The sequence below is a fragment of the Mustela lutreola genome, chromosome 5 (genome assembly GCF_030435805.1).
Source record: "Mustela lutreola isolate mMusLut2 chromosome 5, mMusLut2.pri, whole genome shotgun sequence".
NCBI lineage: Eukaryota > Metazoa > Chordata > Mammalia > Carnivora > Mustelidae > Mustela > Mustela lutreola.
This window is the reverse complement of record NC_081294.1, coordinates 132,957,945-132,972,479: the sequence shown is the minus strand read 5'-3', so window position 1 is coordinate 132,972,479 and position 14,535 is coordinate 132,957,945. Positions and strand designations below refer to the sequence as shown.

Here is a 14,535-nt window from a genome sequence, read left to right as displayed (position 1 = left end):
ATAAAATAAGATAAAAAATGAAGCCAAACCAATTATGAATTACAGCTCCACTACCCCAGTGAATCTCTGGGCAAACTATATAACTTTCCCGTGCCTGTTTCCTCATCTGTAAAATGAGGATAATGAGTAATACCTCACCCACAGGGTGGTTATGAGTGTTCAATTAGTGAGCACATACAAATGAGTTTAAAGAGTGTCTGGTGTTATAGGCAGAAGGACAGCCATCCCAGTGATGTTCAGGTTCTAATCCCTGAAACCTGTGACTCTGTGACTTTACGTGGCAAAAGGGACTTTGCTCATGTGGTTAACTTAAGGATTCTGAGATGGGGAGACTGTCCTAAAATACTGACAGGCCAATGTAATCATATAGGTCCTTATGGGGGAAAAATGGGAGATGGGAATCAGAAGCAGAGGAGATACAAAGAAGGAAGAGGAAGTCAGAGTGATGCCATGCTGGAGGAGGCTTGGAACCAAGGAATGTAGGTAGTTTCTAGAAGATGGAAAAGATGAGGCAACAGATTCTCCCCTAAAGTCTCTGGAAGAGAGGCAGCCATGCCAACATCTTGAGTTCAGTCCAGTAAGACCTATTTCAAACTTCAAATCCTCAAAACTGGAAGACATAGATTTTCCTGTTTTAAGCCACTCCGTGTGCTTTGCAACAGCAACAATAGGAAACTAACATAGCCAGTAAAGAGCTGACCCTATATAAATAAAGTTTCCCCTGGCTGGTCCTCTTAGAGGAAGTCTGTCCCAATTCCCATCAGAGAGTTGGAGAGCTGTGAGCCTCCGCAGCTGAGAGCCCCTGCAATGGAGCAATGAGAGGTGAGTGCATGTGACTCTACAGCCTATCTCCCGGGGGCATGTTTTGGTCTCGCGAGGCTCTACACCTATCTTTGACCAAAGGAGGTAGGGAAAGACTTAATAGTTAAAAATATTTTTCCAAGAAAGAAACATCAACATCTTCATCTTGGACCGTTTTAGGGTCAGTGAGCAAAAAGTGTTTTAAGGTTACTCTGGAGCTATGGTGGGGCAATATGGTGGGGCAATCGGGAGTCAATGCCGCGGTGGCTTGGATCTAGGCGGTGGAGGAAAGCAAAAGGCTGTGACAAGACAGATGAGCTAGGAAGGTACAGAGAAAGAAGAAAAATAACTGTTGTGTTTTTTTGTTTTTTGTTTGTTTCTTTGTTTTACTGAGGCAAGTGGGAAGAAGATGGGTGGTATTTTAGGGTAATCAGGAGCGAGCCCCAGGAAAGGAGCAGAGGGAGGGGCAAAGGTTCTGTTCTGGAACTATGAGACAGCTCAATGGCAGCGTGAGGTAGACACGAAGTCTCAGAGTCAGAAGAATCTATATTTGAGTGGTCAGTACAAATAGGAATTTAAAGCAGTGGTGACAAATGGGGATCACCTATAGAGAGTGCCCAGATCTGCCTTTAATAATTGCAAAAGGCTCACCAGGCAATTCTCACACATCCCCGGTTAAGAACCACAGTATTAAAGCTAAATATAAAAACAGTGATTTGGTAAAAGAGAGTCTGTTTTTCCAGCAGGGGTGTCACCGTTCCCGCAGTAGCTCCAAGTCAGTCAGCCGCTATTCAACTACACAGAAGAATCCTGCTATTTATATTCAGTCAGATTGCAGGCACCTAACAGGAAGGCATTCTGGTTTCATAAAAAGTCAAGAAACCCCTCAATGACCGCCCTACCTCCTAAGATGTGCGGTACTGAGGCCAGAAAGGTGTGACCTGAGGCTGTGGCCACAGTCGTGTATGAAATACTACAGTTTTAACAAGCCACAAACCACAGTGACAAATGACCTTTTAATGGTGTTTTCCAGACCTGAAGCTTATCATGCCTGAATCTCTTCCAAGGTATTACTGCCTTTGTGCTTCCACTGGCCCATTCAAAGAAATAAATGTACTCACCATATGAGCACAAAGAGCACTTAATTATGTAACACCCTGCCAAAACACAGGAGTGGTGGGCTTTGCCTTGGCAAATCGTTACTCCTCAATCTCACACCTGCCTACGTATGACGTTACAGAACCTATTCCGGCGCAGGTATATGAGAGTGCCAAGTGACAGTGAAGGGAAGAGCTGGGACTTCAGGCTCACCATGCCTTGCCCCAAGAGGGGACCCTCAGGACTCAGACATTGCCCCTGAATCACTGTGCCTCCCAGCCCTGACCTAGAGTAACAACAGGCCACTTCAGTTTCCCCCACCTTTGTGAACCCCATCCTCTTGCCACCCTCCCAAAATGTGGTCAGGACTCCAGTTGCTGGCGCTGTGTCCAGGCTCCAGGATGCAGCTCCGTCTCCACCCAAGGGTTTCCAGATGTAAATGGAGGTTAGAACCATAAGGCCCCCACCCACACCACCTCCATGCAGTTGTAGAGAAACCACCTCCAGCCAAGGCCACATTTCAGATACCACACTACTGTGTATAAAGTAAGATGCCGCAAAACAGCTATCTTTTTTAAAACGATTATTGTAACAAGGGCTTGTAAGTACAACATGTTTCAATTATAACATATTTTCATACAGTGCAGCTTTATAACTTTCAAATACATTTAATAACTGCAATTAAGTGGTGCTAAGCAAATTAGGTGTTGACTAATACAATTCTTTAATTCAGCACTTCCCAAACTGTTCTGTGGAACATTTCCTTTCTTTACATTTTTTTTTTTGGCAATTATTTTTTTGAAAACCACACTAATTTTACTTCTACAACATATTTTTAATATACTTCTATTCTTATACATAGCACTTATACATAGGAACATTTCTTATAGCCAAAAGTTATGTCAACATATGTCAACACCTATGTCAACAGTGTATCCCACCCAAGAACATGCATGAATGTTCTTAGGATATGCTTTCAGAGGGCAACAATTCCCAGAGAACTAGGGTCATGCTGTCTTATGTCATCTGGTCAATGACTGCTGATCTATGTTGTTAATCTGTCTTACATTTTTTAAGATATGCCTACCTTTAGGCACAAGGGTTGTTATTATGTACTATTTATGCCACCTAATTTCATTCTGCACGGATGAATGACATACATTGTATTTTAGGATCTGATGATAAAAGTTCCATCTACATAAGTTTACCCAAGTAATTTTCAGAAATACGTTAATGTAAAAAGAGTACAACTGTTGGTAGTGGAAAAAGCAAATCAACCTGAACAGTGTTAGTCTATTAAAATAAATGCAACTGACATGTGTAAGACAGTTTTTTATACAGAAAAGTTTTGGGGAGCCCTCTGAAGACAGTGTTGTTTTAAATATATAAACAGCCTGCCTCCAATCTTATTTATACTAATCATTTTCTGAATAAGCCCATTCTGTTCCCTACAGACATGAGAAAAGTGTCTAGGAAAGCCTCATCTGAATTATTAAATTCTGAATTTCCTAACGTCTCATTTCAAGCAGCAAATATTGTATAGTTTTACAAAGCCTTCCTACAGACTTCCTAAAAGTCCATCTGAACCATTCAATCTACAAGGGCAAGGTGGGGCATGGTAAACACCACAGAAGCAACAAATGTAACAGTAAGGAACAGTAGGATATGTTAAAATATAATAAAAACAGATTTTTTTTTAAGATTTTATTTATTTATTTGACAGAGAGAGATCACAAGTAGGCAGAGAGGCAGGCAGAGAGAGAGAGGAGGAAGCAGGCTCCCTGCTGAGCAGAGAGCCCGATGCGGGACTCGATCCCAGGACCCTGAGATCATGACCTGAGCCCAAGGCAGCGGCTTAACCCACTGAGCCACCCAGGCGCCCCTAAAAACAGATTTCTAAGTATCATACAATCAGCTATCAAGATAAGTTAAGAATACAAAATTTCTCAGGTTCTTTTTAAGTCTTTTTTCTTTATTTTAAACAATTATTTGTTAAGTCTTTTCCCTTAAAGTTTTAAGAAATATCCTGCATTTCAAGTGTTCTTGTCATTGGGCCCTACAAGTTTTCAAAAGTTGGCCTTGGGCCAGAGACAGTTCTTATCTCTTCAGTTTGAGGGGGGAGGAGGGTGTGGTCAGCCCCTAATGAAAAAGGAATGGCTCTTCTTTACTATCAACAAGAGGTAGTTTGGGGGTACTCGGAAATCTGTCTGATCTTCAAAACAACCTTAAGCTATGAATCCCCTATTTCAAGTGTTGCCTTTTGATCTTTAATAAATCCATCTCTCTTCATCTCTCTCTCTCTCTCTCTCTCTCACACACACACACCCATACACACACACACACACACACAGAGTAATCTATTTTCTGTTCTTATAACCTAGGGGAAAAAAATTATTTCACTCCATAATTTGGGCCAAAAATGAGAAGGGTCTTTTTTAGTTTCCTATTGGAATGCTTCTTTGAAATCCTTCTTTATGATGGTCTTATCTTTTCTTAGGTATGCTGATCAATGAGCTGGTTTCTGACAATTTGAATACAAGCTGCTTCATTTTATTAGCATCTGCTACACAATCATCTTAATACGAGAAGCATAGCTTTTGGCTATAAGAAATGTTCCTTGGCTGTCTGCTCTCTTCTCACAAAGTACAGTCCCGAATGAGCTCATCCACTCTATGCTGCTGACTACAAGATCAGCATCTCCCTTCCCTCACCTCTCACTCGGGCGCTGCAGCCCCCTTGGCTATTCTACTAACATCTACCTCATCATACTTGAACCTGAGGTTGGCTCCCCAAACCAGGTCATCTTCCAAACTATCCCTTTCTGCAAGGGGCATTAGCTCATTCTCCAAATGCCCCAAAGGAAAAAGGAGGGAAAAATTGTTTCATTCAAGCCACACACCCTTTATAAAAATCTGTGAGAAAGCCCTGATGCTTCTTTTTCACAAAATGTCTGCACATTTTCCTCTTCCTCTTGTTTCTAGCCATTTCGATACTGGTATAGGGATTTAGTGCCTTATGTCTGTATTACCTTAAACAGATTCTCAGCTGCCTTCCTGCTTCTGAGTCTTCCTACACACTGCTACCAGAATAATCTAGATTGAATACTCTTAGCTCCCTTCCAGGTCTAAAATTTTCTATGAAATTAATTCTCCAACACGGCTTTTCCTAAGCAGCTTCCTAACATACTCAATAACTTTCAGTGGCTCACTATCATCTGACTCATGTAACTTCTCAGACTGGCTCGCGGGACAATTCACAATCTGATCCCAAACTACCTACAATGTCTTCCCAACCACTTCCTACAAGCACCAACGACTCCAAATCAAACCAATCCCCTCACCTCTTCTCATGATTCCAGGCTCCTTCAAGACCCCAGCCTTAAGCTCATAACTCCACACTGAGATGTTCTTTCCCCCTACCAAGTCCTACTCAATCAGAAAAGCTGAGTTGTGGTTCCAGGTCCTTTGGTCAACTTAAGCCAGGCCATTACCAGAACTTTGTATTGAATTTCCTTTAAGGCCTCTGCCCTTATACCAAGAATTAAGGTCATGGACTCTTATTTTATTCTTAGCTCTTATATGCCCAGAACCTACAACAGTTCCTGATACATGACGGCTACTCCATAAATCTCTGTTCATTGGCAATAACTAGCATTTCCTGAACACATACTATGTGCTAGGCACTGTTCTAACTCTTTTAATGAGTAATTAAATAACACTTAGCTGTCTCTAATTGTTTCACAAATGACAGTTTCACAAATGACCGCCTCAAATAACTAAGATGCTCTTGCAAAGCAAGAAACATCTAGTACATCTATCATAATTTCCATAGTACCTAACGCAAAATAATTCGCAAATATGTGCTGAGTAAAGTACAACAGAAAGCACTGAATTATAGGCCAGGATGCATACCCCAGGTATGCGATGACTGGTTATGGGACCCAGGGCAAATAGATGAAGCCTGGTTTATGTGCCTCAGTGTCCTTCTCTGAAAAATCAAAGACTAAATTATCTGATCTGGAAGGACCTTCCCTACTCTAAAATTCTCTATCTGACTTTTTATATTATGACTTTTCTAGGGGTACTGCTAATCATTAAGAGAATGACTAGCTCCATAGACTCTCAAAATGCAAATTCAGGACTCTTTTAGGGAGAAAGTAATTCTGAGAATAATTCACATTCTCTGGCTTCCATCTTCTAATGTTCCACCAGTAAAAATGTCACCACAAAGGCCAGGACCCACAAAGCCCCACATTTTTTCATACTTGTGATATGAAAGAACAGGAGTCAATTGCTGCAAAGTCTGTCTTCAGCCCCAAAGTACAGCCTCACCCTGCAGAAGGAGAGCTTTCCCCATCACAAAACACAATCAATCCTGGAAGAAAACATGAATTTAAAAGAAAAAAAATCACTGGCAAATTCCTCAGCTCTCAAGGCTCCTAATTCAGGACAATAAGGTTCCCCGGTGGGACTAGGTTACATCTGGGGCTTGTTCTGTCCTTGGAAAAAACATTCAGTATCTCTTGACTCATCGAGGCAAGAGACTTTTTCCTTCTGCAAATGAAGCCAGTGAGAAATCCACGTGCATGTGAAAAATGCTGAAATGCATACATTTAAAAATGGAAAGACAATGCTTAAAAATTGCAATACTACTCAATGAGACTCATTAAACTCATCTTTGTTGGGACTAAGTGTACTGCAATTGAATGATGATAGTGAAATCTCTGAGAACATAAATGGGGGTGGTGGCCTGTGCCAAAAGGAGAGAAGAAAGTCGCACATAACCTTCAAGAAGCATGAAGAAGTATCAAAATTAGCAAGAATGTATTACTCTTTGAAGACTAGCAGTCCAGTGCCCCTGCAGACATCCTGGTAGTTCTCCGCCTCCAAACTGAGTAGCCTTCAGGGTCCCAGAGAGGACTGCCACCTTCCATTCTGATGGACACGGGCTCTCCCTCCACAATCCTAACCCAAGCTGTCCAATTAGGCTCAGAATTCAGCCCATCTGTGAATTACAACCAATCCCAAATACAATAAAGCTATGGTTTTTGATCTTGAGACTATGGATCAATTTTGCACTGTTCATGCCCCAGAACCCTCCATCCCACAGCAGTCTTGTAGTGAGAAGCCTGCAGGTGATAGAAGGGAAACAAATTAAACATGTCAAGCATGTCCATGCTCCAGCACAGAGGTTCCCCAAGGGTATGTGGGAAATCTATGAAACACGGATATAACACCAGTTTTAAACCACAGTCTCAAAACACAAACTAAGTTTCACTAATGCTTATCTAATAACCAGGTGACAAGAATTTTGTTTTCAACACACACCTCTGCTTCAACAGATCTAACCACACTATTTGCCTCTAATGTTAATAATAGAGAAATACAGTTTAAATCTGGGACTGGCAAACTTTTTCAGTCAAGGGCCAGACAGCAAATATTTTAGGCTTTGTGGGTCAGAGAGTTTCTGTGGCAACTACTCAGTTCTGCTCAACTCTTATGGTACAGAAGCAGCCAGAGACAATTTGTAGAGAAACGAGTGTGGCCAAGTCATGAAATATTTAACCATTTGAAAACAAGAACCATTCTTAGCATGTGGCCCACAAGAACAGGTGGTGGGCCAGATTTGGCTCACAGTTAGCTGACTTAGGCAGAGTTCAAGACCGAGACCTTGGGGACAAAAAAAGGAAGGAGAACATCTGCCAAGAACTTCATTCTTTTCCTACCCCACTTCCACCATCCTTTCTTTAAAAAAGGCTATTTAAAACAAAATGAATTGAACAAGAAGGAAATCTCTGTCCACTTTATTTTTCAGTTTCTGCTCCTGCTTTTTCTCAAGAAGGAATACAAAACGCAGGAACTCGAATCATCAGCATTAACAGAAATAAAGCTTACTTAAGAAACCTTCAGACATCTCAAATTATGTTTGTGTATGACTTTTATACTACCGTATTAGTGATCAGTGTGTCTTTCCTTCAGTGCTAAAAGATAAGGGGACTAAACCTGGACTACTTTCAACCTCTAATTCAACTAGCAAAAAGTAAAAGATGATCTATTTACTATCACCTAGCCATGAAGTTTTTCTCAGAATAAGTATATTCAATTTTAAAAAAGGAAATTTCATTATAATAATCCTCTATTTTTTCTTTAATTTACATATGAACATAATATCTACCCTTGTATTTTCTCCAACATACTGCAATTTAGGATCCTGAAAACATAAGTGCATTTTTAGGCATTCAGAGAAAGGATACACCAAAAAATGCTAGTTATCTTTTTGAGTATTATAACTAAGCCTTCTGATCATTCCTTCCTAAAATGCAAAATGATATAACACAGAGCCAGGGATATAAAGAATAGGCCTTTGGCTAGACTGCAGCCAAGTGATTTTCAACAGGTTTATTTTTCCCCCCCAGAAAAGATTTAGCAATGTCTGTAGACCTGTTTGGTTGCTACAACCAGGAGAAGGAAGAAAGGTGTTTCTGGTTTATACTTGGTAGTATACTGGGATGCTGCTAAGCATTCCACAATTCACAGGACAGCCCCTACACCAAAGAATTATCCAGCCCCAAATATCAATAGCTATGAGTTTGTGAGGCAAAGGTAGAGTATTAAAGTTTTAAGTTAAAGTGCTTCGAAGTTGATCTTTTACTTAGAAAACGCTGTGTTAGATCTACAAATTCAACAAAGTATTTCCTAGATACCAATTATGAGTTTTTCTGCATAAAAGCACAAATAACATTACATTTTATATACTATCTCACGACAGAGTTATAGTTCAACCTCAGGAGACTTAGTCCATCCAAATCAAATGATTTCCTGACTATCATAAGGCAAATCTGGCAATTCTCAAATACTAAGTGTAAACACCATTCAGTACAATCAACCCTCAAAATTTGTTTGAGCCTCCTCATGGTTTCAACCTCAAAATTGGCTTGAAGTTTACAACTGAAACAGAAACCCATTTTAGTCAAAATGGTCTAACTTCATGTTCCTGATCAATGTGCTAATCACAACTGTAAAAAGAAGCAAAATCCACTCTTGAGGAGTTCTTCCTCCTCTCTTCAGTGCTGTGTGTACTGTAAAAGCTGATGCGACCTGAAACTTGACCACCAAGACAAAACGGGACAAAAGCATAGGTAAGGCCTTTACAATCCAGCAACCAGTGATCCTATCCCAAGCTGAATATCCTCACATTTTCTTAAAGATCTCTCTGGAAGAGAGGGAATAACAAGGAAAAACTAAGACCACTGAGCTAAAAAATGAAAACTGAAGCAAGGGATAAGTAGCTGCTACTGAACTACTACTACTAGGAAAAATCTCAACACTTAACTCCAGTCTGTCAAAAAAGGCCAAAGTTTTAACAGCTATCACAAAATACAAAAGCTGACTTAAAGTAAAAACCACCAAAAAAGTGGTGATTTTAGTCAATGTGCCCACAGTACAGATACCCTTTAATGCTAATTAATGAGTCAGAGAGAAAATGCCTTTCAGATAATTAGGATTGCAACATCTCCCAAACAAAAGTATTTTGTTTAGTCCCTGAGAGCGGTGCTGATCTGGGAACAACAAATTCAATTCAACTAAAAAAATAATAAACTTAAGCCTTCAGACTAAATGCATGGATGTACTCTTGTCACAGCTATTGTACAGGAAGTGAGCTTATGCTGGGCAAGGAGGTCCAGCAGAACTGCTGACTGACCAAAAGAGGTGGTGGTGTAAACCAGCCTCTCCAGATGCTTCTATGTTCTTGCATTCTTCCTTCAGTGCCTACTTGCCACCGCTGTTAAAGTTCCATCACTTGCCAAAGTCACAAATCTCAAACATTATACCCTCTACAATGAAACTAACTCCCTTACACATATCTGCACAAACCTCAGCGACAAAAGTTTATGGAGTGCACTAGAGTATGCAGAAGCAAGGAGGACCATGTTTTTCTATATATCATCTTTAGGATTCTCAGATTTCTGAAAGCAAGAAAAAACAACTGGAAGACCAAAATCAACTTTTATCAAACATCTACTATGGGCTCTTTAAAAAGTACTAGAGATGTAAAACATTTAAGTATATTTTTGTATGTGTTTATTTACAATGAAAGTTAAAATCCAAAAGGCCTGAGTGGCACAGTCCCTTAAGCAACCATCTCTTGATTTTGGCTTGGGTCATGATCTCAGGGGTTGTGAGATCAAGCCCAGCATCAGGGTCCACACCGGGCATGCAGCCTGCTTAAGAGTCTCTCCTTCTTCTACCCTTCCCCGCCTCTAAAAAAAAAAAAAAAAAAAAAAATCCAAAAGGCATAAAAGTCGCCACATTCCAAAGTCTTTTAATCAAATATCTTAAAGACAGTCTCACTTTTTTGTTTGATAACTGTTATCTGGGCAAGGAAGTCTAAACTTCACTTATACATTTTCTATCAGAGTTCTAATCTCTGAAGGCACTTCCAAGAGTTAATATTAATCCTTATGGTCATAGTCTACACTAATTATTCAAAAACTGTCTGTTATACAAGATCTGATTTATTAATTTAATTCTCCAGATCCAAACTGAAGACAGTAAGCAAATTGTGAAATCTGCTTGTAAGAAATGATGATGAATTTCAGGACCTTAACAATGTCTTTCTTTTCCATCTATTCGAATTTTTATATTACCTCAAAGCATCTTCTGGGAATTAGGCCCTGGTCAGCCTCTTAACTACAGAGTAATTTTTGTTAATTTTTCTAGCTGAGATTTATTAATCCTGAAATAGACACAGAAATATACACAGACAAGGCTGCCTGTTGCCTCCAAGCCTCAAAGAAATTCCCCAAAGAGCAAAAGGAAAAGACTTCCAAAGACCATGTCAGAGGTAGGCTGTTCCTCCAGGGTAGGAAAAATGGAAGCACCTTGAGTTGGGCCTACTGCCACCCCAGAGTCTGGCCAACTGGTGAATAACACAGAATTGGAGGAGGAAGGGAAAAGAATGAAAGCCAGAGTAACAGCAAATAGATTGCTCTCCATCTAGGATGGCTTTAAAACATATCTTGCTTACCAGATAGACCATATATATTACTGAAGGTTCCACATTGACTTAAAGAAACTAAAATCCTAAATCCTAAACTAAAATTCAGTGAAAATCAATCCCTTTCTAGATAAATCATTCTAGACACCAAAAACAATATATAGTGATAAACTAGCTTGCTTCAGATTGACCAAAGAAATGTAATATATTGCAAGCTAGTTTTGTTATGTGTGGTGTTCTCATCAAATTAAGGTTTACATGGGATTTAGAAGTAATGAAAAAAATTAAAACTGACTCAAAAGGCTGGATGCTGTACTGCATAATGGTTTTTATTACAATGTTTAGCTCTAAAGTGAGCGACAAGACATTCTGGGAGAGGTATAAATCTCAAGTGCTAAATGTTTCAGAAAAAGGAGCACATTCGTTAGAGCTTCATAATGAAACTTCTTTACCAAAAAAAAGTCATAAGCTAAGGAACCAGAGAGCAACATGCTCTATCTTCCACAACAGATCTTTTCTGCAGGCAGACTGGGACCTAAAAAGTAGGTGAAGAACTACTAACAGTGTAGTATACTGGCTAGAAGCCTAGACTCCAAGGGCCATCTGTTCAAATCTCAGCTTTTAGCTGTGTGACCATGGGCAAGTTAATCTCTCTGTGCCTCAGTTTCCTCATGTGTTGGGTGGTGGGGATCGAGTTTGTCCTGTAAGATACATAGGTTGATGTCAGGCATGTAAAAGGTTTACAGAGTGCTTATTCTATCTACCTGTTTGGGGATTCAGTGGTTCTCCAAAACTAAATCAGCAAAAAAGTGCTTTCTTCCTGAACCAAAAATCCAGTCCTAAAAATCTGAGAATGTCAACTTTGAGCATAAAAAAATCCACCTTCCAAATCCTCTCCCCTTGCACACAAAACAGAAAACAGACAAGAGCCTTCTCTTCCAGCAGCTACTGTCATTTTTCATCAAACACATTCTGCTCTATCCAGAACTTAAGCCCCCTTAGGAGGACTAAGGCTGGATATTAAAAGTATTGGAATTAACTTTGCTTAAGATTTCCCAGTAACTGAATGAGTCACTCACTTCTTTAGAAACAGTAAAATGTCAAGGTTGCCAGAGAACCCCAGCCCCAGATGTTTGCATAAATCATTTCCAAGTGATCATCAAGTCAAAGCCAAAGGACATTATTCAAGATAACAGCTTAAGTAAAATATATCGGCTTTTATGCTTTTACTTGTAATGAAGAAAATTCTGAAAATGTGATATGGGGAGGGGGAGGGAATCACAGCAAGTTTAGCCGCCAAATTATACATGTCAGGCAGGGCTTAGAACTCCTTTTCCTATGGCTTCAGAGGGTTTGCCCCATTTTTAAACTTTTACTCAATCTCAGGAACGCACTGGACAAACTCTAAAGTCAAGATTTAAAAAGGCATCCCATAGTGCTTATCTCACTGTATTTTTTATTTTGACACGCGTTTAAAATATTTTTAATACCTTTCAACTGCAAAATATTTTGAGGGCTCTGTACTGATGACAGGATCCACGAAGAGGTGTTTTTTGTTTTTTGGTTTTTTTCCCCACTTTCAGAATTTTGGTGAAGTTAGTGGTTTTAATTTCAATTAAATTCAAGCGTTTTGCCTTAATACATCACAAGAACAAATGGCAAGGATACTCTCTGGTCACGTACATTGTCACAAAAGAAAAGAAAACCCCCGTCAGTTGTTCAATATGTCTGAGTCAAGTAGTTGTTAGATCAGCTTGTCACGGTTTTGAGTTCTGCCGGTTCATTCATTAAGAGAATACTATACAACACCCAGTTTTACTAAAATTTCTTTAGTGTACAGGTCATGGGCAAAGAACTTGAATCGCACACGTGGCACAGCATCTTTCTAAACAGCGGACTGTCTCTGTTTGCTTATTTTTAGTAATTTTATATAAAGACTTAAGACGGGTGGTTTCCCAACTCGATGGAGAATTTGACCACTGGGCGCAGGACTGAGCGCCCCACAGCTTCCGGCTGGAGTATAACACGCGCTTCCCTACTGGGCTCCCACGTCTGCTCCAAACAAACCCTATGTAATAGCTGAAGAATGACGACACTAAAATCAACCCTACAGATTCACATCTAAGAGGTCTGCAACACGTAATAAACTTTTGCTTCTTTCTCGAGAGACAGTGGGGTGAAAAAAACAGACCAGACAGGGTCTGCCTGATCAATTTCCGCGACTGGGGGCGCTCGAGGGGGGGGGGGGTGTCTGTGCAGCTTAACCCAGTGTGGGCCGAGGGGCTGCCTAACAGCGGTAACCCGGCGCTGCTTTCCAACCGGCAGGTGCCCGAGACCATCCCAACAGGCCCGAATGCGAGTGCGGGAACATGGCCACTGCCCCTGAGCGCGATCCCGCCTCCGCATGCTGCCCGGCACTTTGTTAACTCGGCCGCCCGGGAGGAGGAGGCTTCCCGGGTCGCGGCCACCGCCGTCCGAACGCTGCAGAGCCCCGGCTGGAGAAGGTTTGGATCCTCCTCCGGTTCGTCCTCGCCCTGCCCCGGCGCGGAGGCTCGGCAGGAGGGAGAGGAGGTCGCGAAGCAGCGAGGAACTACGGGCCCCCACGCCTACCCTCGCAGAGCCCCCACGCCGGTGCTTACCTGGGGAAAAGAGCCCTCGCGGCGCGGGCTCTTGGGGTAGTCTAAGTGACCCCGGTCCAGCATCAGGTAGAGCGAGAAGATCACCACACAGAAGATCGCGCTGCCGAACACGGTGAACTGGCGGCTTAACTTCATTTTTCCTCGGTAGACTCGGGGCCAAGACACTGTCCTCACTGAAGAAGGAAGCGGACTGTGGACTCCTGCAAGCGGCCGCCGGAGGCTCCCTGCTCCCGGGCTCCTGCTCTCTGCGCTTCTGGCTGCGGGTGCGGATCCCGACCGCGCTCCGCACCTTGCCTCCCCTGCCACCACACGCCCCCGGCCTTCGCCCGGACCCACCGCCCTCCCTGGGGTCGGGCGTCCCTCCTAAGGCGGGACCCGCCTGCAGCCCGGAAGGGGCCCCCGCAAACTTGATCTCGAGCTCAGCGCCCGCACCCGGCAGGGTGCGCAAGGCAGGCAGAGAAGAGGTCGCTGTCCGGACTTCCTGCCACCGCCGCCCCGACCGAGTCAGCAGGAAAAGTTTTCTCGACGAGGGCAGGCGTGTCCCCCTCACCCAGGAGGTGCGGGATCAGCGGCTCTGGGGTCGACAGCACGGAGCTAGGTCGGAACAGACTAGGGGAAAGGAACAGGGCCGGGAGGAGCCGGGCCCCACAACTTAGCGCCGGGACGGCCGGACCCGCCCCCGCGGCACCGCCCCCGCCAGAACGCCTTCCTGCCACAGCCGGCGGCGCCGCCGCCGCCGCCGAGGCCAGGCCGGGTTGCACCCTGGGCGAGGGGACGAACGGATACGGCAGGAGTTTCCTCCGAGCGCGCGCCCGCCCGCCGTCCTCTCCCGCCCCCCGGCGCCCCTTCCTCTCTCCTCCCGGACCCGGGCTGCGCGAGGGCGCAGGGGGCGGGAGGCGGCGGCGGCGCGCGGAGGAGGAAAAGGAGAGCAAGGAGAGGAGCGTCCCCGGAGAGAAGCCCGCTCCAGCTGCAGCCGCGAGTCCCCTCCCTCCTTCCCGCC

The 14,535-nt window shown here is 43.0% G+C and overlaps 1 protein-coding gene across 2 annotated transcripts in view; it reads right to left on the bottom strand.

Moving 5' to 3' along the window:
* MAN2A1 (mannosidase alpha class 2A member 1) overlaps positions 1-13,944 on the bottom strand; it is a 172,768-nt gene extending 158,824 nt beyond the window's left edge. For both annotated transcript variants that reach the window (XM_059175629.1, XM_059175630.1), the window contains exon 1: positions 13,536-13,944. In XM_059175629.1, coding sequence (XP_059031612.1) covers positions 13,536-13,670 — 135 coding nt within the window. In that variant the 5' untranslated portion in view covers positions 13,671-13,944. The remainder of the gene's footprint in view (positions 1-13,535) is intronic.
* Positions 13,945-14,535: the final 591 nt, after the last annotated feature.